Source organism: Purpureocillium takamizusanense, chromosome 2, assembly GCF_022605165.1.
Source record: "Purpureocillium takamizusanense chromosome 2, complete sequence".
Lineage (NCBI taxonomy): Eukaryota > Fungi > Ascomycota > Sordariomycetes > Hypocreales > Ophiocordycipitaceae > Purpureocillium > Purpureocillium takamizusanense.
The window spans coordinates 4871502-4894975 of NC_063069.1; the positions used below are offsets into that span (position 1 = coordinate 4871502).

At 60.1% G+C, this 23474-nt stretch overlaps 8 protein-coding genes across 8 annotated transcripts; 2 read left to right on the plus strand and 6 right to left on the minus strand.

The window, feature by feature from the left end:
* Positions 1-3911: 3911 nt before the first annotated feature.
* On the plus strand, positions 3912-5618 carry CRZ1_2 (DNA-binding transcription factor; the record flags this gene model as incomplete). Its single annotated transcript, XM_047984370.1, has 1 exon — positions 3912-5618. The coding sequence occupies one exon, from the start codon at positions 3912-3914 to the stop codon at positions 5616-5618; it is 1707 nt and encodes a 568-aa protein (XP_047840344.1).
* Positions 5619-6011: 393 nt separating this feature from the next.
* Positions 6012-6683, minus strand: JDV02_003261 (uncharacterized protein; the record flags this gene model as incomplete). Its single annotated transcript, XM_047984371.1, has 1 exon — positions 6012-6683. One exon carries the CDS (start codon positions 6681-6683, stop codon positions 6012-6014), a length of 672 nt encoding a protein of 223 aa, XP_047840345.1.
* Positions 6684-7074: 391 nt separating this feature from the next.
* JDV02_003262 (uncharacterized protein) lies at positions 7075-8506 on the minus strand. Its single transcript, XM_047984372.1, has one exon. It carries the CDS (start codon positions 8391-8393, stop codon positions 7089-7091), a length of 1305 nt encoding a protein of 434 aa, XP_047840346.1. The 5' UTR covers positions 8394-8506; the 3' UTR covers positions 7075-7088.
* A 365-nt stretch (positions 8507-8871) lies between these two features.
* On the minus strand, positions 8872-12348 carry JDV02_003263 (uncharacterized protein). The gene is made up of 2 exons (XM_047984373.1): positions 10793-12348; positions 8872-10714 (listed from the first exon to the last, which is right to left on the minus strand). Exons 1-2 carry the CDS (start codon positions 11070-11072, stop codon positions 8931-8933), a joined length of 2064 nt encoding a protein of 687 aa, XP_047840347.1. The 5' UTR covers positions 11073-12348; the 3' UTR covers positions 8872-8930.
* A 1028-nt stretch (positions 12349-13376) lies between these two features.
* Positions 13377-14982, minus strand: JDV02_003264 (uncharacterized protein). The gene has a single exon (XM_047984374.1). It carries the CDS (start codon positions 14603-14605, stop codon positions 13382-13384), a length of 1224 nt encoding a protein of 407 aa, XP_047840348.1. The 5' UTR covers positions 14606-14982; the 3' UTR covers positions 13377-13381.
* A 283-nt stretch (positions 14983-15265) lies between these two features.
* JDV02_003265 (uncharacterized protein) lies at positions 15266-18764 on the minus strand. Its single transcript, XM_047984375.1, has 3 exons — positions 18420-18764; positions 16107-18331; positions 15266-16034 (listed from the first exon to the last, which is right to left on the minus strand). Exons 1-3 carry the CDS (start codon positions 18439-18441, stop codon positions 15942-15944), a joined length of 2340 nt encoding a protein of 779 aa, XP_047840349.1. The 5' UTR covers positions 18442-18764; the 3' UTR covers positions 15266-15941.
* JDV02_003266 (uncharacterized protein) lies at positions 18629-20065 on the plus strand (the record flags this gene model as incomplete). The annotated part of the gene is made up of 3 exons (XM_047984376.1): positions 18629-18659; positions 18988-19108; positions 19160-20065. The coding sequence occupies 3 exons, from the start codon at positions 18629-18631 to the stop codon at positions 19947-19949; spliced, it is 942 nt and encodes a 313-aa protein (XP_047840350.1). The 3' UTR covers positions 19950-20065.
* Positions 20063-22836, minus strand: JDV02_003267 (uncharacterized protein). The gene is made up of 2 exons (XM_047984377.1): positions 22279-22836; positions 20063-22202 (listed from the first exon to the last, which is right to left on the minus strand). The coding sequence occupies exons 1-2, from the start codon at positions 22627-22629 to the stop codon at positions 20136-20138; spliced, it is 2418 nt and encodes an 805-aa protein (XP_047840351.1). The 5' UTR covers positions 22630-22836; the 3' UTR covers positions 20063-20135.
* Between the last annotated feature and the right edge of the window lie 638 nt (positions 22837-23474).

Below are 23474 nucleotides of genomic sequence, written 5' to 3' on the forward strand. Positions count from 1 at the left end.
AATGAAAGAACTCGAGTGTAGAGAGTCGCGACGCGAATTGTAACAAAACTTTTTAGGCAGGCGGACGGTTGGTGTTGATCCTTAGTTTGAAACGGGCACAGTGATTAGATGCAGTTACAGGATCTTGTTTCAAACTTGACCTCGCCGCTGTGGCAAAGTTGACTATCGGTCTGTCATGCCTCGGGGGGGCGCAGCTATCGCGTGGTGCGGAAATCTTCAAAACAGATGGGGCTCTGCAATCTTGCTCCAGACTTGTTACGGACTGGGAGATTCGATGGTGTGTCACGCGAGGTCTGAATGATCACAAAGAGAGGAATATTGGCATGCTCACGAGGGGCGGTGTAATCCTCCAAAGGATGGAGCCAAGAACTACGTAACAGTCAACTTTCTCCGCCGGAACCGGAACGAGAGTGGAAGACAATACCTCGCACAGTGGGGCATGATGCTAGTACTTCGTGGATACTTGTGAAGCTATACGCGGCAAGGGCAACGGCTTAGTCCTGTGCGGAGATCCCTGATTACGTGCTACGTATGCTCATCAGATGGTCTGGGGGTGCCAAGATACTCAATCTGTTCTATACGTGATCTCAATATGCTCGCTAATCGGCGCAGAGACTGCAAGTGAGATGAAACTTTCCTCCCTGGGACGCTCGACGCTCTGGTTAGTTGAAAGGTATCTGCACGTGGTCAAGGCAATGATGCTACCTCAGCCATTCATGTTCTAGGGCTTCTCTGGCCTGCTCGTCACTTCATAGTCGTTGCTCTCGTCGCTCGCCTTTCTTTCCCAGCCCCTTTTTCAAACCGTTTCGCCTGCCTAGTCAGGCTAGATCTCCGGCGGATTCGGAAGGAGTTAAGCATATGTTGATCGGAGAGCCTAAATCATGTCATCGTAGCTTTGGTGTTGTAGGGCTTGTGTTCGAAGGCGCAGCCCAGCCACCGTGCGCGACCTGACTGCAGGCTTACTCCGCCACCACGAAACTTGCTCACCGCGCATTCCAGTCTCTCCAATGCCTCCCGCGTCCTCTAAATGATGTTATCAACGAGTCTGGTGTTGTCTGGGAAAAATAATCGGGAGTCGTTGCATGGCTTAGTCGCGTCGGTCTCGGTACAAGTACTGTGCAAGCCACAACGCGGCATTAACATCGGGGATATTGTCAATGACTGTTAGCATGGTTTGATGTCCAATCCCGCTGGCGATCCGCGAAACGTCCACGACTAGTCCTCCTATGGTGCTATCCAGTCAACATCTAGATCATACTCGGTGCCTGTGGCTGGGACATTTCAAGGGGCGGCCACAACGGGCGTGCATAACGAAGTGCGCACCAGTGCCCCGTGATAGCGTCGGCTGTATCCCATAGAATTAAGAAAGACAGCCGGAATTCACAGCCCATGTACTCCGTACTCAACATGAGGCAAGAGGCTGTGGCGCTCCGGGAGGCGTTGCACTAGTTTGGCGTGGGCCCTAACGTCGCGGAACGAAAACGTCACGGAACGAGAAGAGGTGGCGGGCAGTGTTGAGCCATCCCAAGCCTGGAATTTGGTCTATGCCAGCCGAGAAAATCTGCCGAGCCTCGAGGCATGGTCGACTGACGGGCTGATTTCTTTTGCTCCTGAGCTTGAGGTGGTGCCTTTGCCGAATTTAGGTTTTGGAAAAGGGACCATTCCGCACTCGGGTTGCACTGAGTGCACGTGTTTCGTTAATTTCATGGCGGCTGTTCGGGACAAGCCGACGGAGGTAACGAAAGTTCTCGTCCGGATTTACATCGTGTTCATAGTCGCTCTTCGGAAAGCCATTGAGCTATGACGTTCATCTTGTCGTTGATACCTCGTGCCAGCGGGACTGGCGGCTGGAAGAGGTCGTGTGAGATGTTGATCAATACTTGGCCCGCCTCTCCACAATTACGAGGCTGAGCGCATGGCATAGTCAATTTTTTGGCTGCTGCCTGTTTCCTCGTGTGCTCCGTTCGGGGGGGAGAGGAATGAAGCGTGCCCCTGCAGGACGGGCAGCTGTTCAAGGGGGAAATCATCAATCATATCCCCCAACGCATAGGGAGGCAGCGTCTTGTCCAGCGGTCAGCCTCCCGCGGAACTGAGACAGTACTGCCACGCCGCATGAATGCCCGTCGGACCAGTTTCGTTTATCGTGATGGCATTCATCTCATCGCAGCGCCCCTTCCTGGACAATAGTCGCGTGTCAGCGCACGACGGTCCGCGGGTGTCTCGTAGACGGTCCAGTCGGAGGACCTGGCTGTTGTGGCAGGGGTCTGGTGGTTACCTTTCCTGGAACAACCCTGTGATAAATCAAATGCAGAGGCACGGCATGTTTTTTTCTTCTAATTTCTTTGGAGACTTGAGCATCTTACTCCATGTTCTTAAGAGCAGGGACGCACATGTACATACATATTAAGCCCACACCGGACAATGCATTAGTGTCCTGCAAACATGAGGACCAACAGGCACACGGCATTGACGTTTTACTGGCGAGATGCCTGGAGTCATTTTGATGCTGAAAGAGTCTCCCGTGTTGCTGTCGAATCTACAATTGATGTTCCAGCGTGGAGCGGTGATCACCACGGCCCCGCTATGCCAGATGCAAGACGTGGAGCACTATGACGGCGTGTGAGGACATTACTCAGTCCATATGGGGCACTCCCACGTACCTAAGGCCTCGAACCTTCAACCAACGGCGGTGGCGTCCAATCGCCCCGACCGGCGCTGCCCCTTTTGGGAAAACGGTGGCCGCGTGGGGAGCGTGGCTTATACGTCGCATCCCGTCCAGTCAGGTTTCTCAGGGAGTAGCATTGGCCTCGGAGGGAGGGGGGGGGGAACTGAGGAAGCACCGTTGAGGGCTCTGCACTGGACTTTTCGGTGGGTAATGGTGTCATTTTTTTTTCTCACGACGACGGGTGCGCTTGAGGGGTGTCAGTGCGTAAATGGGAGCAAAAGTTCTTAACTGCACGTGGTGGTGGCGGGCGGCCGCGGCGGCAGCAGCAGCATCAGCATCAGAGACCAACGAGAGCTGTCATGTCGTCCGCACGTCAAGCGCAGTCTGTTTACGCCGATGAATGGACAAAGTGAAGGGGAAACGAGACGACAGAAAAGAAATCGACGGGTGTAAGTGGTCCGCCGGCATACGACGCGGTTTGAGTTCAGCTCCCAACAACGTCTCAATGGAAGATGAAGGGGGGAAAGCAAAACAAATCATAGTCTCTGGCGAAACGGGCATGCTCCCCGACAGACAACGGACGCATCGTGTGATGGGAAGATGCCTGCCCCGGCAGTGGTGTGCATGGCGCAGCCGCAGGGCAAGGCCACAAGCCACAGCCGGTAGGCCTTTTGTCACGCCGAGGGCAGTGTGAGCGCAGCAGGGAGAGAAGAAGCTCCGTCTAAAAGCTTAGTAACGTTGGCAGTAGTAGTAACGTTAGTACGTGGTTGACAGGAGGAGGAGAAGTAGGGAGGGGAGGGGAAAGGGGGGGACCGCCAAAAAGGAACCGATCAATGTCTAGGTCGTGGCGGTGACTTGAAGGCGGGACAGTCCGAGTTTCCGGGGCGGTGGCTTGGGCTGGCATTAGAAGCCGTCGGGACTCCATAGTTGACGCCCCCCCTTTTCGGACTCATTCGTTGATGAAAGGTGCCCCGGCGAGTTTTTGTTTCGTCATTCTTGTCATCGATACTACTTGAAGCAACGATCCCATGTGCCGTCCCCCGATAAACAGTCGATACGAAGGGCACACGACACACCTGTCCGATGCCCGACCTGACCCTCGTGAGCCGGCTCAACGCGACATGTTGGCACCGGGACCGCGGAGATGTGATCCTGACTGCCGCCACCACCTCCGCTGCTGCATGTGCCGCCGCCGCCGCCGCCGCCTCCGCCGACACCGCTGCCGCTGCCGCAGAAGACGACTCCAATGGACGCCGACGACTCTACCTCCTCCTCCGCAGCCTCGCTCCACACGCGGGCGTTGTTGGGGCTGCATCACGAAAACGCTCCCGACTGCAGCAGCACCAGCAGCAACCTCAGCCTGACCCCCCACGCTTCCTGTAGTACCACCACCTACCCTTCATCCTCATGTTCCGCCTCGTCATCGCCGCCATCCAGCGTGGTTGTCGGGACAAGCAACGCCTTCGTTGACCACCAGCCCTATGCAGCCCAGCCCAGCTCTCGCGTCGGCAGCGTTGCCGACCCGTCCCCCCCTGACTCCACGGCTCAGGCACCAAGCCGCGTGCGAGCCGAACACTCCGATCTGCCGCAGCCACCACCATCACGGTCTCTAGGTCTGTTTGATAGACTTCAGATCGGCGGCCCGTCGCCTTCGACGTCCTGGAGCCAACAGGGCCACGCGCAAGCAGCCACCCACACCCAAAATCAACAACAACACCACCATCACCGCCATCAACAGCAGCAGCACCTCCCCCCTCCTGGCCACCATGCGGCCGCCCCAAGCAGAGCCGCATCCATGTCGTCATCGTCGTCGGCGGCCCTTGGTGAGGCCTCCTCTGTGCCCAGGGCCGGCCCGGGGCAACGGAGTGGCGGCAGCAGCAGCGCCACCAAGACGAACACGGCGACGTCCTCTAAGACTACTACGACTACTACCGGCAGCACTACTACCAACAGCAAGCAAAAGTATCCGGCAAACCTGACCTGTCCGCTTTGTTCCAAGAGCTTCACCCGCTCCTACAACCTCCGCTCGCACCTGCGCACCCACAATAACGAGCGCCCCTTCGAGTGCTCCGTCTGCGGCAAGGCCTTTGCCCGCCAGCACGACCGCAAGCGCCACGAGCGCCTCCACCTCGGCGAGAAGCAGTTCGTCTGCCGCGGCGACCTCGACCTTGGCGGCCAGTGGGGTTGCGGCCGCGCCTTCTCGCGCGTCGACGGCCTCGCTCGGCACCTCCGCTCCGACATGGGCAGCGAGTGCGTCCGACCCCTATTCGACCAAGAAATGCGGCAGCACCAGCAGCAACAGCAACAACAGCAGCAGCAACAACAACAACACCACCAACATAGGGGGGTAGTGCAGCAACTGCCCCCGTTGCAAATCCCCGGCATGTCGACCGCAGCAACCATGATGACACCGATGAGACCGTCAAACATGACACAACAACAACACCTGCAAATGGGCTACGGGGGCCAGCACCAGCACCACCAACACCACCCTCAGCAGCACCAGCACTTTGGCACCACAGCGGCATCTCCCATGGATCTCGACGGCGGCATGTCGTGGCCCCCTGCACTCGGCCACCACAACCACCATCCTTCTCACCACGCCGGAACGACAGCGACAACGGCGACCATGGCCACGACGCCCGCGGCAGCGACGGCCGGCGTCTGGACGAGCATGGCGCCCCTCCCTGCTGCGTTGCTGGCGCAGTATCCCTCCCTCGCGCACGCGAGCTGGTCCCCGGGGGCAACGGCCTCGACGTCTCCGAGCGGCGACCCCTTCTCCGCCATCGACGGCATGTTCGATTTTGATAGCGGGACGGCGAGCGACGCTGGCGCGTCAGGTGCAGGCACCGCTTATACGAGGTGGTGGAGCTCCTATACGGACGTGTCCAGCGGCATGAAAGTCCAGGACCAGGGCGAGGACCAACCCGACACTCCGGGGCAGTATATTTGACACTTATGGAACGGGAGAGGGTCCGCCCCTGGCGCTGCGGGCGTGTACACCGTGTAAACTGGCATGAGGCGCTCGTCATTTTCAAATTACGACGTTGATACCAGCTGGGACCTTGACCCCTGACTGGAAACCCCGACACTACCCGGCAGCCATCTCAGTTTCCAGCTGCGACTGGAGCTTCGGGGCAACAAAGTCTTCTTAGGGGCAATAGAATACCATTTTCAACGCAAAGTCTGGCTACATCAAATCCTAACTCGCCGGACAGAGCGAACCCACATACCCCTATCGCCCCCCTTTTCACCGGACTCTAACTCCAACCCCGCCGGTCAAAAAATCAAACCCGCCTTCCCTCAGCACCGCCCATCCCATCCCATCCCCTTCCACCATGCCACATCAGCTCGTTTGCGGAAGTTGCCCCGGGTCGGCAAGCCGCATCGTCCAGGACCCCCCCATCGGGCCGGCATGCCTCTCCCACCCATCCTCGACCTCCTTCTTGAGCTCCCTCATGTACGTCACGTCGCGCAGGTCATACCAGTGGTAGATGTACTCGACCTCGAGGTCTCGAATGTCCCGCTGCAGCAGCTCGACGGCCGTCTCGCACCTCTTCTTCCTCCAGAGGCCACGCGAGTTCGGCGCCGGCCGGCGCTTCGCCTTGCCCCCGCGCTTCATCCGCTTCTCCACCTCTGCCGGGTGCTGCCACAGGTCGTCTGCGGGCGTGTCCCAGAGGTCAGACTTGAACATGCTCAGGCGCAGCGCCCGGATGAGGCACTGCCGCAGCAGCACCCCGTGGATCAGCCCCGCCATCCTGTGCTCTAGGCGCACTGTGCGGCAGCGCGACAGGTTGATGTCCAGTCGCATGGGCTCGCCGTGAGGGAACTCGGCGATGACGTACGGCGGCGGGAGGGGGATGCCGAAATCTGTGCAGAGGGGACGGTACTGCAGCTCCCGGCGCAGGTCCTGGACGTCGCCCGTGGGCAGCGGCCCCGTGCATCTAGGGATGGGGGTGCCGCTTGGCAAGGGGTTTTGAGGGCGGCCACGAGAAGGTCCTGGTATTTGGGAAACCATGATGGCGAGTTGCGGCGATGCTTGTACTGGACGACCAGAGATGAGGGTGAGTTCAGGCGATGCTTGTATAAGAGAGACCAGGGATGCGGGGTGAGGTGATGCGATTCTAGTACGAGTCGAATAGAGACAAGAGTGCTTCTCGACTCAGCATCAGTGAGCGTTGAAGAGGAATCTTGTCGTGTGTTTGCATCTTATATATATATAGAAGAAAACCAAGAATCGCTTTGATCGGCATCCCGTTCGTCGCGGGACAAACAACCGGAAAGGGCGGTTCAAACACCTTTGTCTCCATGCTGTGGTGAAAACTGCGCTGCAACAAGTCCGCGTGAATGGATCGCGTGCGATCGTCGGGACACAAACGTACTGAACGGAGCCCATGGAAACCAATTTTGAAGTCTATTGTATCTATGATGATGATTTTGCTACTGATGACGCCGCCGCGGCCGATTTGGCGCCCTTGGCCTTTGCCTTGGCGCCCTTTTGTTTCTTGGCCTGCTTTTCCTTCTCTTTACCCCTTTTTATGGCGTCCACCAGCCCGCCCAGCTCCTCTGCCTTGCGGCGCTCCTCCTCCTCCTGCTCGCGCCTGTCCCTGTCTGCCTTTTCCACGGCGCGCTTCTTCGCCTGCGCCTTCTCCACCCGTTCGATGAGCGCGTCGCTTTCCTCCCACAGCGTCTTGGCCACCTCCTCGTCCTTGACCTCGGCGCGCGCAAAGTCCACCACCATGCACTCCTTGACCAGCTTGCCGCCGGCGCCGCGGCCCAGCTCTCCGTCCATGGCGGCGTGGAGTATGGACTGCGCCGCCTGGAACGGTGACTTGAGCAGGAACCACGGCACCAGGTATCCGACGAGGTACAGGGCAAGACCGGCGAGGGATCCGCAGGTGAGCCATCGTCGCGTGCCGGGCGTGCGGCTCAGGCCTGGGTCGACCATGATGACGCGCGCGTTCATGGGCAGCTGGTCGGGCCGCTTGTACGAGTCGAGATGCTTCTGGAATGCCTGGGCGAACACGTTGAGAGCCATCTTGCTGCGCGCGTAGGCATTCCCGGGGGACCAGTTACTCTTGCTGAGAGCCTCCTTGAGCGATGGCGAGCCGATGTACGACGAGCACGTGGCGACGATGATGCGCACGTCGCGATCAAACTGCTGCGCCTTGATGGCCGGGCTCAGTATACCCAGCAGATGAAAGTTGGCCAGGAAGTTGACCATCCACGTCTCCTCGATGCCTTCCTCCGTCTCCCTCCTCTTACCCCCCGGTGGAGTGAGGGTCGCCGCGCAGAGCACAATCATGTCGAGACGGCGGGGCGGCGCATTGTCGATCCACTTAGTCGCAAACTTGCGGATGCTGTGCAGACTGGAGAGGTCCACCTGCTCCGCGTAGATCAACTGGTTGTTTGTCTTGTTGCGCAGGTCCTGTATGTACTCGACGAGGAAAGGGTCCGACGGCGGCGTGTGCGTGAGCAGGACCAGCTGGGCGCCACGGGCGGCGAGCTCCTGCGCGGCCTGTGCCCCGACCCCCGACGTGCCGCCCGTGAATATCACCACCTTGCCATGCAAGGGGCGCTCCGAGGTGTTGGACCGACCGGCCGTCCAGCGCTTGAGGGTGTAGAGGCAGGTGAGGGTGAGGGTCGTGTAGAAGATGGCCCATCGGTTGTCGCGGAGCCAGTCGGGCGGGCCGTGCTCGACGATGTAGAAGATGAAGGGGATGGGCATTGTCGCGGGCCAGCGGGCAGATCTCGCTCGTGCGAGAGCTTCGGATGCGTTACCGGAGCGTAGGTTCGGCCATTGGCAACCAAATGCTGCGTTGAAATGGAGATGGATGGGAGAGGCAGCTTTGATGAGGTGACGTTTGCTTTGCTCCAGGGAGCTCAAAGCCGTTCTGCACGTGACGGCCCGCCCACTGCCCACTCCCTGCCCCTGACCCGCCTTGGCGCATAGTCTCCGCCAATGCACGCCACGACATGTCAACTGCCTTTTCCTCCTTTCATGTTTCATTCCAAGTCGTCAATCACCACGTACTACAGCTTCAGCCACGACAGTCTCTGAGTGTACTAATCTCATTTTTAATCTGCTACATATGCTAGAGCCAGTGTCGCTGGTCAATATCATATCACTCTTGTTCTTACAGCAAATCACCGTCCTCGATCTGCCACACGGCCTACGCAGCACAGCACGCCGTATATAAGTCAATGTCATTAATTAAGGGATACGACTTTTCGAGAATAAAACAACACATCACCCATTACAGTCTCAATTTCCATTTCTCTCCCCGGGCTTGTGCTTCCTCATCCAAATCTCGCCAATCGGATCCCCGTGCTCAGCGACACACTTCCACTCGCCGATGCCGTACTCGGGCGGCGCGCGCCTCACGCCCCTCCCGCCTCCGCCGATGATGAGGTTCCCGGGCCGGTAGGTCTCGTCCTCCTTGAGCCTGCGGATGACACTGCCATGGATGCGCACGTTGTCCGGGATGTCGCGCACCTCGCCGCGCGGGAGGGGCCAGCGGATCGGCTTCCAAGACCCGTCGCCCTGCAGGTCCATGCGCCGGAACGGCAGCCACTCCATAAAGTTCCATGCGGTCACCGCGATCATGCCCAGCCCGCCGCCGTACACGAGCGAGTCGTGGATGCGTGACGTGTGCGCCTTGTGCATCAAATCGTGGAAGGTCGACCGTGGCATCGTCTCGTCAGCCCCGTCCGGCGCGTGGTCCTGGCCGTTGATCGTGTCCGGGCTCGCCGGCATGCCGTCCCCGACGCCGTTGGTCTCGTCCTGAACGCGAATATCGGGCTTCTGTATGCCAGTCTGCTTCCCGATCTGTGGGCTATAGCGGTTGACGAAGCTGTCACTCATACAGCCCATGCTGGCTACCTTGTCCATGTCGAACGGTAAGCCAGCCTTCATGGCTTCTCTCACCATCCATGCCAGGGGCACGTGACTCGCGCTTTTGCGCTCGTCGAGAGCATCCCAGCCACCTCCAATATCGCCGTGGCCGCCCGCGAACCACACCTCGTCAATGTCCTTGCTCTGCTCGTCCTCTTCGCAGTCGTCTTCGGAAGGCGCGCCTGATGCGCACGACTGGTCGTCGCCATCAGGGCCGCGCTGGCGGGACCGCGATCGGGGGCGATACGGCGCGTAGCGGGCCTGGACCATTGACTGTCTCCTCTGTCGTACGTTGCGACGCTCATTGTCTTGATCAGGGGCGAGGAACGCTGCGCTGGCCGCTCTCTCGCGCCCCGTGTCAGGCTCGTCTGTCGTTGCCGGCTCAACAGCTGAATTTTCTGTCGTCGAGGCGGTGTGCAACGCACGAGATGACCCCGGTCGGTGTGCCTCAATGCTTCTGCGAAACGGGTCCAGGAACTGGTCCATGTGCAGATGATGGTGATGGCGGGGCTTCTTGGTCTTGGGGTGCTTCTGGTACATCAGGTCCTGTCGGAACTTGGCCCGCCGCTCGTCGATGCTCACGGCGTGTCGGATCACCTTGGCGCTGCTGCGGGCCGTGTACGGGAACTTGCTGCGTTGCATCCACGCATTCTCAAACTCTGGAACCGAGTTGACGGTGTCGAAAAGGCCCAGAAAGCGGATTCTTCCCACGGGCCGCGAGAAGGTCTCGCGAAAGCCCTTCATGAACTCGTGCATCTTGTGAGCCTGCCTGTCCGACTCGGTCTCCTCGCGCTCCTCGCGCTCCGCATCCAAGGCGTCAAACTCGGGTCCCGACGTTCGCCGCCGTGACTGCCACTGCGCAAAGGCCTTCCAGGCAAACTTGACCATCTCCTCATTTCCGTGGGATAGCAGGCCGATGTGATCGAGCATCTCAGCGAGGAAGCGCGCGATATAGGCGCCGCGGCTGAACCCAAACATGTAGATCTCATCGCCCGGGTTGTAGAAGCGCATAAGGAAGCGGTACCCGCCGACGACATGCTGGTCAAAGGACGACCCGATGGCCGAGTCCTTGGCCTTTTGGTACCAAGATTTGATGCGGGCTCGCATGCCCGTGTGCGTGAGCGAGTCGGACACGACATAGGTGCCGATACCAGCTATCGACATCCGTTTGTTAACAAAGGTCCCATAAACACGTCACACCCCCCTTGAAATTGCTGGCTACACAGACTCACGTTGGTAATAATGGTACTGGTCTCCAGCAGTGCGGTCGAGCATGCGAAAGATCTTGAGAATGTTGCTGTCGCTCTCGTCGCCGTGGAACTTGTTGCCCGTGCCGTCAAAGCAGAGAATGAGCTTGCGCGGGCCTCTGTCACGGCCGCGCGCCGTGCTCAGGGCCGTCTTGGGGCTCATGGCGCCGGCAGAGAGGTAGTCTGAGCCGCCGTCGTGGTACGAGGCTACGAGGGTGGTCTCGCGCGCGAGCGCAGAGCTCGGATCGAGTAGCCTGCCCGCCATGGCCTGTCGTGTTTATAACTATGCCCTTGCTCGTGCACGCCGGGACACACCTCCCTCTCTTCCTTCCTCTCACCAGGCGAGACGATGCTGTGCTGCCGTGCTCTCTTCGTTGTGGTGCGTAGGACCAGAGCAACCTCGGACCTGCGAGTTTGACAGGATGGGTATTCCGGGATGCGATGACCTGCGGTACAACAAACTGGGCTCTTGAAAACTAGGGGCAATGACGGGACGGCGAGATTCAAGTGCGGGAGGGGAGAGCTTCTGCGACTCGTCGAAGGGCGCATACACGCATGTACAATATATGTATGTACCTGGTCTTTGCGTACATGCGAACGGCAGAGTAATACGGAACCTGGACGAGGCAAGGCGTCGAGTCGCAGCGTTACATTCACGCCACAGTCTGCTGCAACCTGCACTGTCCGAGAGAGAAGGCGGACAGTGCCGTGCCCGTGGTGCCTCATGTTCCCCAGTGCCCCGGCCCGTGGGTTGTCGAAAGTGAGCACAAGGCCCACGATACAGCGCCGAGGAATGGCCCATGCCCGCCAGGAGCGCGTCCCAAAGGGCAAATGAGGCGTGCGGCCCGCGGGCTGAGTTGGTGATGATCACTGCCGCTACTGCGGACCACTTCTCCCGCAACAGGCAACGGCGTCATGCAAGAGCCGACCGGGGTGGTGGTTCGGGTGAGGGCGGCATGGCGGCATTGGCCTATGGAGGAAGGGCTATTGTCTTCCCCTATGCTTGCCGCACCCAACGAGATAGGTAGGATGATAGGCATGTCTCAGGGAACAAGCGAGGGCGAGACCAGCGAGGTGGGCATGTGGGCAGCAGCAGCAGGAGCCGGTGAATGTCGATGAAGAGTTGTTGCAGTCAGCCGCTGCGGGCCCATCCCTGCCAAGTCAAGAACCAGCACGTCACACTGCGCGGAAAAAGAAACGCCGTGCGTCCTAATATGCATGTGCGATGCGATGGGGTCCTTCGACCGGGGAGCTGATCGGTTAACGAAAGCTTGCTGGACCGGTCGACGCACGCCGTGGTTACAGCGCGCGTGCGACATTCCAGGTCGGTGCTTGACCGGCACAGCGAAGGGATTGGGGTGCCGCCCCTTTTATCAATGACGGCCTTTGTGGCTCTGATCAAGGCAATCGTTGCCGTACGCACGTCACACGGAGTAGTACGTATGCCGTATCGCCCCGCGGCACCCAACGGGCCATGCATGTCCAGCTTCGACAGAGGCGTTGATCCATCGTGGGGCCACAAACGACCAGGCAGAGAGGAGGGGGGGGGGGGGGGGGGGGGGGGGGGGGGGGGGGGGGGGGGGGGGGGGGGGGGGGAGAGAGAGATAGGGCGGAGGACCCGTCGGGTCATGACACATCGCTTGCGGCTGTGCGGCTTGGGTCCAGGGCGGCCTGGCCTGCGGGCTCTGCAGTGTGCATGTTGCACAGAATATATTGATGTTGCTCTCCGCCGGATTGGGACGGATGGACTGCCGGGCGGGGGGCGTTGCTTTTTCGAAGCAGGGCGGCGGGGGAGGCAAGGGTGGCGCTGCTGGGTCAAGATGTTGAGACACTATCAATGGTAGGAAAGAAAATATCCCGATATCTCGATGGAGAGGGTTTGCTGGTGATGCTCGCCGCGATCAACGGGCGGGAGCAATGGTGATGCGTACCTAGTGATGGATGAGTTGCGACAAAGCTGCGAGGTGAGTAATAATTGAATGCCGGTTTCGTTTTTGAGGTGGTCACAGCAGGTGGTCAAGGAGCCGGCACTCGTTGAAAAGGCTCCCCACTAGGTACGTACAACTCTATAACAGGTACCTACGGGCCGTCCCGTGCCGGCGCTGCCCGACTGCCCGCGAGTTCCAAGCGGGCTGTCACCAAGCAAGCCATAACTGGCGCTTCTTGTGCTGTCACTCTCCCCAAGCTAAACAAGTCCCTTCACACCATTGAAGCATAGCGCTTGTTCGCCGTCTGCCGTCCCGCTTACCTTTTCGTCGCACTCATGGCGTACGTATCATGCAAGAACCTTTTATCTCGCTGCCAGGAGGAACTTGAGCACCAGGCACCACAAAGTGCTAGTTCTTTCAACCTCTCACGCAAACTTAAATACAATCAGTCCATGCCCACGTACTACAGTATATACATTACACGCCAACACTTGTTAGCACCGCTTCTCCTCCTCTGTCAGCCAAGGTAGCAAACAACCAGCAGAGAGTCATCGAGCCCGTCTCATGAACTGCCCGCATCCAGCTCAGCCCCCCCCCCCCCACAATAGATCATCTTCACCACCACCACCACCACCACCACCACCTATTACAGTTTGCTGTCCTGCCACGCAGGCTTCCTCTTCTCGACAAACGCACGCACCCCCTCGCGCATGTTGTCCCCGCCGTCCATGCGCCGGTACGGGCCGCCCGCCCCCGCGACCCTCCGCGTGCTCGCCTGCGGGTCCTCGGCCTCCCAGCCGCCCAGCAGGCCCTCGCGGCTCACGATGACCGAGTCCGGGCTGCACTCGGCCGCCAAGATGCCCGCCCAGCGCAGCGCCTCGTCGACGGTGGCCCGTGCCGCCGCCTCGGCCTCCTTTTCTTCTCGCTGCTTCTGCCGTTTCTGCTGCTCCTGCTCCGTGAACCCTCTCTTCTCCCTCTTATTCTTCTTCTCCGTCGTCGCTGACTGTGTAGAGTCCTCGCGAGTGGAAGGTGACGATGACGGTGATGTCGATGACGACGACGACGATGATGGGGCCGCCCTCACCACGCGGTTTACGATCCCCCACGCCCGCATCTCCTCGGCCGTATAGTCCGTCCCCCCCAGCAGCGCCATCTCCGCCGCCCTCTGCCTGCCCGCCGTCCGCACCAGCCGCGGCAGCGCCCCGGCCACCGCCACCACCCCGACCCTCACCTCGGGCAGCCCAAACGTCGCGCCCTCGCGCGCCAGCACCATGTCGGCGTTGAGCACCATCTCCATGGCCCCGCCCAGGCACAGCCCGTTGACCGCCGCCAGCACCGGCTTCTTGCCCTTGCGGTTGCTCAGCCCGCCGAACCCGCCGTGGTCATCTTCGTCATCGTCGTCATCGCTACGGCGACGCGACCCACCGCTGGCCGCGCGATGATCCTCCCCGGGTTTCTCCTCCTCCTCCTCCTTCGTCTTCTCTCCTCCTTCCCTCCTCACTTGCCCTCCTCCTTCTCCAGAGCTCAAGTGCCCGTCCCACTCCTTGAGGTCCGCCCCGGCCGAAAAGGCCCGCGCCCCGCCCCCGCCCGTCACCACGGCGCACCGCAGCCACGGCTCCGCGTCGAACCACGTCCACAGCCGGTGCAGGGCCGCGTGCTGCGCGCGCGTCACGGCGTTGAGATGCGCGGGGCGGTTGAGCGTTACGAGCAGCACGTGCGGCCGCGGGAAGGCGATGAGCGTGTCTGGCACCGGCGGGGGCGCGCTGCGCAAGGACGTCGGTATCGTGCTGCTGCTACCGGCTGTAGCGGAGGTCGTGGTAGACGGCGGCCCACCCACCAGGTTGTAGAGTCCCTTCTTGTCGACGTTCATGACGAGCTTGAGGAAGTAAGTGCCTGCTGTGGGGCGGCGACTCGTACGTAGCTTTTGACAAGTGCTGAAAAGTGAAGCCGATGATGTGAACGCGAGAGACAGAGCGTCCCCTCGAGCTATGCGTCGTACGTGGGAGCAGCCACGAACACGAATCTGAACGACGAAATTCCCTTTCCCAGATCAAGGAGTTTACTCAAAGCTCTCAAGGTCGTGATATTGTTTCAACGTCGTGACATGGTCTCAATCATCCCGGAATAATGTCTCAGTCTCATGAAGTTGTAAGGTGCCCGACGACCCAAGTCTTTGCGTCCGCGAGACGTCCACAAAACTCACTCGCGTGGGCGGGGACTGGAATTCGGGGAGCCACCAGGATAGAAAGAAGGAGGCTTGTCCGGCCGCCACCTGTGCGGGGGAGGCGGGGAGGAGGCGCTCGCTGGGTTGGGGGACCTCGGCACCTCCACCTCGGCACCAGAGACCGACCAGCCTCGACTGTCAACAGCAGGTCTCTCTCTGTAGGTAGTCGTCGTCTAACAAATCAAACAACAAAATTCAATTACTCTGAGTACGCTCTATTTCTCGTCTCGGCAGCCCCTCCGATTCCGCCCATGCACGCATACACACACGCATTCCGTAGATCACGACAACAACTATGATACGCATAGCATATTGTACTCATTGTTTTATATCCCCTACACCATACACCATACACCACACACAATTGTGCCCATGCGCGCCAATATGGCCAGGCCGTACGCCGCCCGGCCCTGCCAACGCCCGCTCACTCAGCCGAGGCCCGTGTCCCCAGCCGTCGCCTCTCGTCCTCGCGTAGCCCGCCCCTCGCTCACTTCTTGATTGACGGTATGGCTTCGCCGTCCGTCGATCCGGTGGACCGCAGGGGCCCTCGTCGACGAGGTTGTTGACGAAACAGAAAGAAACAGTGTTTGTACATGAGTGAGCTCGCCCTTGGAGGCCCAACCCAACATCTTGTCTGGTCTGTCCAGACGCGCCAAATGACCCGCCCTGCCTCCATGGCACTCATAGTGCCCACCGAATCCGCAGGTCTGCTTTGATCCAATCGAAACGTCGTCGAATCGTCTGCCCATCGGCAATGACAGTACCACCTGATGGGGCCAGTAGAAAGTCATATCTCGCCACCGGTCAAAGTCACCGTCTCAAGGCGGTAATCCTCAACACTCCAAAATGGTATCGAAAAGGGACATTTCCTTCACATCACATCGTCCTAGCCCGCTCCTTGTCTCGCCTTGTAAATGTCGCGGTTGTGTCGGCTGCGTGCCTGCTGCCAGCAACAACACGTCGTGAAGCACCCGGGGTGCGTTTACGTAGGCAGCCCGCGCTTCTCACACTCGGTGCAGAAAACCACCATCCGCCAGAGCTTCCTGACCAGGTCCTCGGCCTCCTCGTCCAGAGCCTGCAACGCCTTGTTAGCCATGATGCTCACCCACTCATCCACGAACGACAGTCAAGTGAGAGAAGAACTTACCCCTTCGAGCTCTTCGACCAGCCCGGCCGCGGTCCCGCGCTTGCGAATGTGCTCCTCCACCGTCTCCACCAGCATCTCCTCCTGCACGCCGAGATACTCGACAATCTTTTTCTCCACAAACGGACGGATGCTGTCGCGCACAATAGCGTCGTTCATGTACTCCCACTTGACCTCCCAAGCCCACAGGCCATCCCTGTCCGCCGGAATCTCCTGCGCAAGCGATCGCAATGCGTCGTTGATCTCCTCTTCCGTCATGCCGGCAGTCGACGACAGGGGCTCCATCTGCAGCGGAACCAGAGGCCGCTTCGCCACCGGCTCGTTGTCCTCGTCGTCCAGGAGATTCTCCACTTCGGCAATGGTGCGTCGCTGGGGCACCGCGCGAGACGCCTGGGCTCGCTGGGCGGCCGCTCCCAGGGACAGCTTGAACGGTGCCGGCGCCGGTGCAGCGGCAACCTGCCGCTGTTGCATCTCCCGGTCTTGCTGGTCGAGGAAGGAATCGGCTTGGCCGCGGGCTCTCTCGAGCTGCTCCTGTTCCCGCCGTGTCTCTTCCTCCTCCTCGCGTCGGTCCGCGTCGTCGGCTGCTTCCTCGATGCCACGATCGATGGCGCGCTTCCGCTCCCACTCGGCACGGTCGCGGTAGTAGGGGTGCGTCTTGCGGGCGGCCTCGACATCGTCATCCCATGCCTTTTCGCGCGCAAACTGCTCGTCCCGGCGCCGCCTGTTGAGCTCCTCCTCCTGTCTCTCCCGTTCCTGTTCACGCTCCAGCGCCTGCTGGCGGATACGCTCTCGCTTCAGCCACTTGCGCTCCATTTCGACATACTTCTTGCGCTCTTCTTCCTCACGTCTCTTGGCGCGTCTGCGCTCCAACTCGCCATCGCTCGCATCCGTGTCTTCGTTGTCGCTCAAATCGTGATGCGCACCACTGCCATTAACAAACGAGATGCCGCGATCGGTCCCGGTTCCGTTCTGGCCCCTGGGACCGGTTGGGGCACTCGACACGGCGCCGGCTCGAGGCCCGACAGGGATGTTGTTGGTCGACGTGTCGTGCTGGCGCTGATGCCGTCCTGCAATCTCCTCCTCGCGCCGCAACCTCTCCATGTCACGCTGGTTGCTGCGCTCACGGAATGCCGCAATCTCCCTGGCCACAACCTCCCGCATCTCGGCTGGTATGTCAGCCAGCTCGTCCTCTTGGGCTATCGAGATGTTGACCACCTCCACGTTCGAGGGCGCGTCTGCGTTGACCATGGGCGTGTCGTTGGCCGGGTCGATTCGGCTACTAAGAGGAGGGTAGAAGAGCTCGCGCTGAACCTGCTTGACAGCGCGGCGGGCCGCGTCTAATCGGGCCTGGAAATCGGGATCGGCGGCTTGTGACTCTGCTGATAATTGTATATGATCCGCAACCATCTCGTCAACAGAGATCAGAAGCCTGGTCTTCTCGATGCCGTCGTAGTTGTCAACTTCTTTGGGCGGCTCGGCAACTCCGGGCTGTCGCTTTACCGGGACCTCAAAGGTTTCGTCGGCGAAGAGCTTCAGTGCGATCGAGATCGCGTCCTCGTCGTCAAAGAGCGCGAACCCAAATTTCTTGTCCTTGTGACGCGGCCAAAGACTCGTCGAAATATCCCACGACAACAGTCTACCGACCGCGCTGCATAGATTCCTGGCATCCTCCTCTCTGCTGAGCGACTCGGGGATCTGGTAGAGGACAAGCGATCGCATTTTCTCGTCGGCGCTGGGCGGGATCAGCATCTGGGCTTGTTCCCTGTCTCGTCCGCCACGATCTCTGCCCGATTCACCTCGACTGTCGCTGCCTAGTCCTGAGCGTCCGCCCGCACTTGTCGACGGTCCGTCGCCTCGTCCGCTGGGCGTGCCCGTGCCGAGGCGGATGACAGGCGCGTTGAAGTTGATGTTGGGCATGTTCGCCGGGGGCTGAAAGCTCGCGGGGATGCCGCCGGGGCGGCTCGACGTCTGCGGCGCGTTGAAGCCCTGAACACCGGGTGGCGGTCCTCCCATGCCTGGGGGAGGTGCCATGCCTGGTGCCGCCAAGCCCATGCCGGGGGGCGGACCTGAGTGGAAGCCTCTGTTAGCGCCGATGGCGATGTCGACGATGATATGGACTCCCGGGGAGAAGGGGGCATCAGTACCGAGACCACCGGGAGGAGCTCCCATGCCGGGAGGTGGTGCGCCGTAGCTGCCATAGCCGGGAGGCGGCGCGCCGTACGGGTTTCCTGGTGAGAAACACGCGTGGTTAGCATCGAATCCGCAGAGTAGTTTGCCTTGGCATGACATGAGGGGATAGCCAGCATATGAACATACCCGGATACTGGTTGTAAGACATGTCGCCTTGGTCGTCGTTGCCGTCGGGGAGTTACTTGGCAAGCCTCGATCAAGAAATGCTCTCGGGGCCTCGCGACGCAACGACGAGCTCCGCACCCCTGCCGTTTGCTCTCGCCGGAGAGCCTCGAGCCGCGGCGGATGACCAATTAAGGCGCTGTGTGCAGCTTTCGCAGACGACTTGAGAGTAGATGGACGGGTGCGCGGTGGGCAAAGAGGTGGGTGGGTGTGCAGAATGCGAGTTTTCGCAGCGCCGTGGTGGTAGTGGTGAAGGTTGTGTTTCTCGTGAGCCGCCTGCCACCTGCGAGGCTCACTGTTGGAGTCGGTTTGTAGTGGTGTGTGGTGGTGGAGGTGCCAATCGCTGGAGGGTGCCCTGGTCCGCTAGCGGGAGATGGGCAACTTTTTTCTTCGGCGCGCCTGCGACTTGTCGCGTGCGGGTGACGCGCCGCCAACTGCAAGTACCAATCAACGGCCCCATACAACGCACCACCGCAACAAAATTTCTCCGCCGCCGGGCAACTTTTCATCCACTTCAGCCCTTGTCTGTCAGTCACCATCTCCAAGCTGCGCTGCACGTTTGTCGTCGTTTCTCGCCAGCTTCGTTCCAACTCGAACCGGCGCATCGCAGCCGAGTCAATCGGCGGCCCATTGACGAAACGGTTCGCCAAAATGTGCATTCCACCACCCTGTCAGTCGGCATTGCCGTCACTAACTGTGCTTAGGGCCGCCACCACGCGGTACAGCAGCTCCGTGCTGTCACGGGTGCTCGTCTCGTCCGCTCACGCCCGCGCATTCTCGACATCCCTCCCCATGCGCTTTTCTCCCTCGGGCTCGAATCGCGATGCTTCATCCCCGTCCCCGTCTTCATCTCCGCGTCCGCCGCGCGTCCGCTCCAACCCCCTCATAGGCAACTACGCCCCCGCCACGCCACGACAGCCCGCCCCGGGGCAGACACCGCCCGTGTCGACCAAGCATCCTCGATCTCGCAAGCCGCCAGCCTCGAGCGCTGAGGTCCCTCCCAATGCCGACATGCCGCCACCGCCGCCGCCTCCCCCCCCTGCTGCTGCTGCTGCTGAGACCGCCGATACCTCCGCCACCACCCCTCCGGGGAAGAACCAGCACCCTTACACGGCCGCCGACAACTCTACCCCTTTCGACTTCGACATCGCCTCCATCATTGCCAACAAGTCCGCTGCGTATGGCCGCTCGCTCGGCCTCGGCGACCCGCTCTCCCGGCCCAAGGTACACTCCAAGGCCGTGTCTGGACGCACTGTCTTCATCAAGGATCGCATCACGCCAACGTCGGCGCCGACGCCCACCATCGCATTGCGCGTCCTCGATCGCATGTGCCGCGAGCAAAAGGTCCGCAACAAGTATCACTCGCAGAAGTTCCACGAGCGCAAGGGCCTCAAGAAGAAGCGGTTAAGGAGCCAGCGGTGGAGGTTCCGTTTCAAGGCAGGCTTCAAGGCCGCCGTGAACAGGGTTCTAGAGCTGAAGAAGCAGGGCTGGTAGGATTAAGAAGCATGTACAACTACGTGTCGGGCACCTAGAGCTAGAGTTGGAACTATTGTACAATACAAGGCATACATCTGTAGTCTTGCATCAGACATGGACTAGTTCTCATACACGTATCTCATTTCTCATTGTAGGCCGCTCAAGCAAAATGCCTCGCTAGTCATCGAATTATACTGCTGCAAATCATGGCCACTCGTCATCCATCTTCGTCGGGCTTCCCATTGGACTCGCCTTGATCTTGGGTCGCGACCTGAAGACCGCCTCCATGTCCTCCTCGCCCATCAACTCCTCCGCTAACGCTATAGTGTCATCGCCACCCTCGGGCTCCTCGCTCAGTTTCGGGAACAGGCTCCCGTCCCGACGCGGTGGCGGCAGCTTGGACCGGCGCAGTGATCTGCGTCGCTCTATCTGCGCTTTTTGCTTGGCTTTCTCGAGTCCAGCCATGCTACGTCGGGTCCGCGCAACCAGGTCGTCCTCGTTTCCAAGCTCACGGTCCTGAGATGGCTCATCGGCTTCGGGGATGGGAGGTGACGGCTTCTTAGTGCCATGCGCGGGGCCCAGTGACGCAGGCCCCGCCGCCGGGTTGGAATTCGAAGACGGTGCAGGAGCGAGATCATCCGCTTCGCCGTCAAGAAAAGGACTTGTCCTGGCCATGGACAGCCTCGTGCGCTGCGCGAGCGACAGCGTATGTCGCGGCTTAGCCCGCTTAGTCGGAGACGGCGACGCTTTGTTCATGGATTCAAGTATACGGTCCGCAAGCTGCTGCGTGGGCGAAGGCACACTCCGTGGCGGCTCTTGGTCCGGCGCGTTCGCGGCCGATGGTCCGTGTACAGCAGCAGGTTCAACCCTTTGTCCAGAATTTGATTCCATCACTCGTCGCGTCGGGGATCGTTTAGAAGGGGAGGGGCTAGATGGCGGGGAGGAGTCCCACAGACTCCTCCGCCGTGACGCGTCCATGGGCTCCTCGTCGTGGTCCAACAAGTCGTGGAGGGACTTGATCGGGGGTTCAAGCTGCTTCGAGGCCGCGTTTGTGGTCGCATGACTGGGGTTATGGTCGCCGGAAAAATGCGGTCTAACTGGGACACGCTTTGCAATCGGTGGCTCTGCTCTTGTCGAGGTGACTTCCCCTATTTCATCATCCAACTCACTCATCTCTGAGACTTCTTCTTCCTCACCCTCTTCGTCATTTGGATGCGACGGCGCCAGTCTCGGTCTCGCCAAAAAGCTTGTGACCTTTGCGCCATTGGTATTGTCGCGAATGCGCTTCAGCTCGTCCCTCAAGCTATCCACGATATCGCGGTGTTCATCCAGTATAGGCTGCTCGCCCTTGATGATATTATTCGCTCCGCGAATAGACTCTGGATCGCCGACCTGAACACGCTGGTGTCGCTCAAAGTGGAGGTCAATGCCCTTGGTCGCTTTCCTCTTATCTGACTGAGCACGGCGCTTTGAGGGCGAGGCGGTTGGTGGTTGACCCTCCTGATGTCCGGTCGTGCTGGCTCGTAGGTCTTGCCATCTGCCCAGCCTCTCCCGCAGCGCGTTCACCCGGCCGTCTAGTTGGTCGAGAAGCCCCCCGTCGTCCTTTTCAATCTCGGACAGCCTGCCCTGCTCCACACGCCGCCAGATCCTATCCATGGGCATGGCGAACAAGTCAGAGCCGGATTTTGGCCCTGCGCCCGCGTCGCCGAGCAGCAGCGTAGACATCCATTTCTCGTTGCCGGTCCAGTTGCCTCGTACGATGCGCCGCATCTCCTCGAGGGTAGTGTCAGACAGGGCTGTTTCGTCGTCGGCACCACGCTTCTGCTTTGCAAGAAGGATCTCGTTCCGGCGGGCCAGGCCCCTCTCTTTGACGCCCAAGAGATCGGCAAAGTCAGAGTACTGTGACCTAGCTGCGTTCTTCCTTTGGAGCAGGTGCCGAATGTGGGCCTTGTGCACCAGGGACAGCATCCTCAGCTGGGTAGTATCGGTGGAGTACCCGCGTTCTTGGATGGCCATCTCGAGGGCAGCGGCGGGAAATGCGCGGCCCGCTTCTACCTCGTTGGCAGTGGCGAGCTTCAGAACAGCCGTGGAAAAGACAGCCAGAACCTCCTCGAGCCGTTCGCCTTTGCACTCGTCCAGCATGGTCTTGCGGATGACCGAGTCACGACCGAGGACGCCATTCTTCTTTACATTTTCCAGCGCACGGAGAAGGGCGGCGCGCAGGTTGAGCGACTGTATCTGGTCGAGGGGTGGGAAGAACGGCTTGAGTTTCTGCAGAGGGCATCTATCAGTATGGTGTGTGTGCCAGACGTAAAATGGTCATGGATGGCGGTCGATGGCGACTCACGTTGGCAGCTTCGTCGGGGTCCCAGAGGGAAAAGAGGCGGAAGAGCGCCCATTCGACACAGTGTATCCTGCGCTTCTGCCCTTGGACGCTCGAGCCAGTGGTGGCAAACGTCTCGGTCGTGATGCCAGGCCAGTCCGGCAGTAAGTCGAGGTCCAGGAGGCGCAGGTTGGTGAGGAAGAGGGTGACGGACGACGACGACAACGACGACGAGGGAGCTTGACTGGAGCGCGCAGAGGAACTCGCTGCGACGGACGGCGCCTGCACGCGATGCTGAAGCGGCCGCGACGAGTTTGCGGGCACGCGCGAGCTCGACGGCGCAGCAGGTGGACGCGTCCTCTGCACCGCGGCCATGATGCGCGTTATGTCGAAGGTCGGTCCTCCTCCAATGTCAGCGCGATCAGCAACAGGTGGCAAGACGAATGCATCTCAAGGCGCGAGAACTGCACTCGACTGCCATGTACGTGTCCGCGCGGTGTGCTCAAAGGAAGAAGGGACCAGGATAGGACAGGGCGAGCTGACGAAGAGCCTATGTACAATGCATAAGTTGAGGTGGTGTTGGTTAGGCCGACAGGCGCAGCTGATGAGTGCCGAAACCCCCCCACCTTCAACTGTTTGCATCATGCGCGGTGGGGCACACTCAGGGAAGCTGCCCGGCGCAACCTCCGCTGAAGGTTGGTGCTGCAGGCCTCCTGCAGTCCGCGGTGCAGTCAGCTTGCGAGGAGCCTTGGGTCCTGTTTCTCCAGCACGTGTCTGGCGGTCAAGGCTCCATCCACTGCAGGCAAGGATGAGACCACCATCCACAAGCTACCAGTACTACGTAAAGGTACGTACCCAAGGTCAGTGGACTCCAGCTCCGGCGGTAGAAGTCTCCAGGCACGTCCACTGAGCATCTGCCTGTTGAAGTGTTGGCGTTTCTGCATGGCTGATACCTACCTACAATCCCCTGAAACTAACCTACGTTGAATTGCCGCGCGAAATAAAGCATCAATTACCCGACAGCTCTCATGCCATCACCCAATCAAGTAGTATCCAGCAGTCGGTTCCCAGGCGTAAAGGTGCCGCCGACATCCAAACGCCACCCACCATCATGCAGACAGATCCACCACCACGGCCACCGCAAGGTACCTACCGGATGCCATTTGTGTGACGTGTTGGCGTCTGGCGTTCATCAACATACCAAATTAGACTGCGTTAAC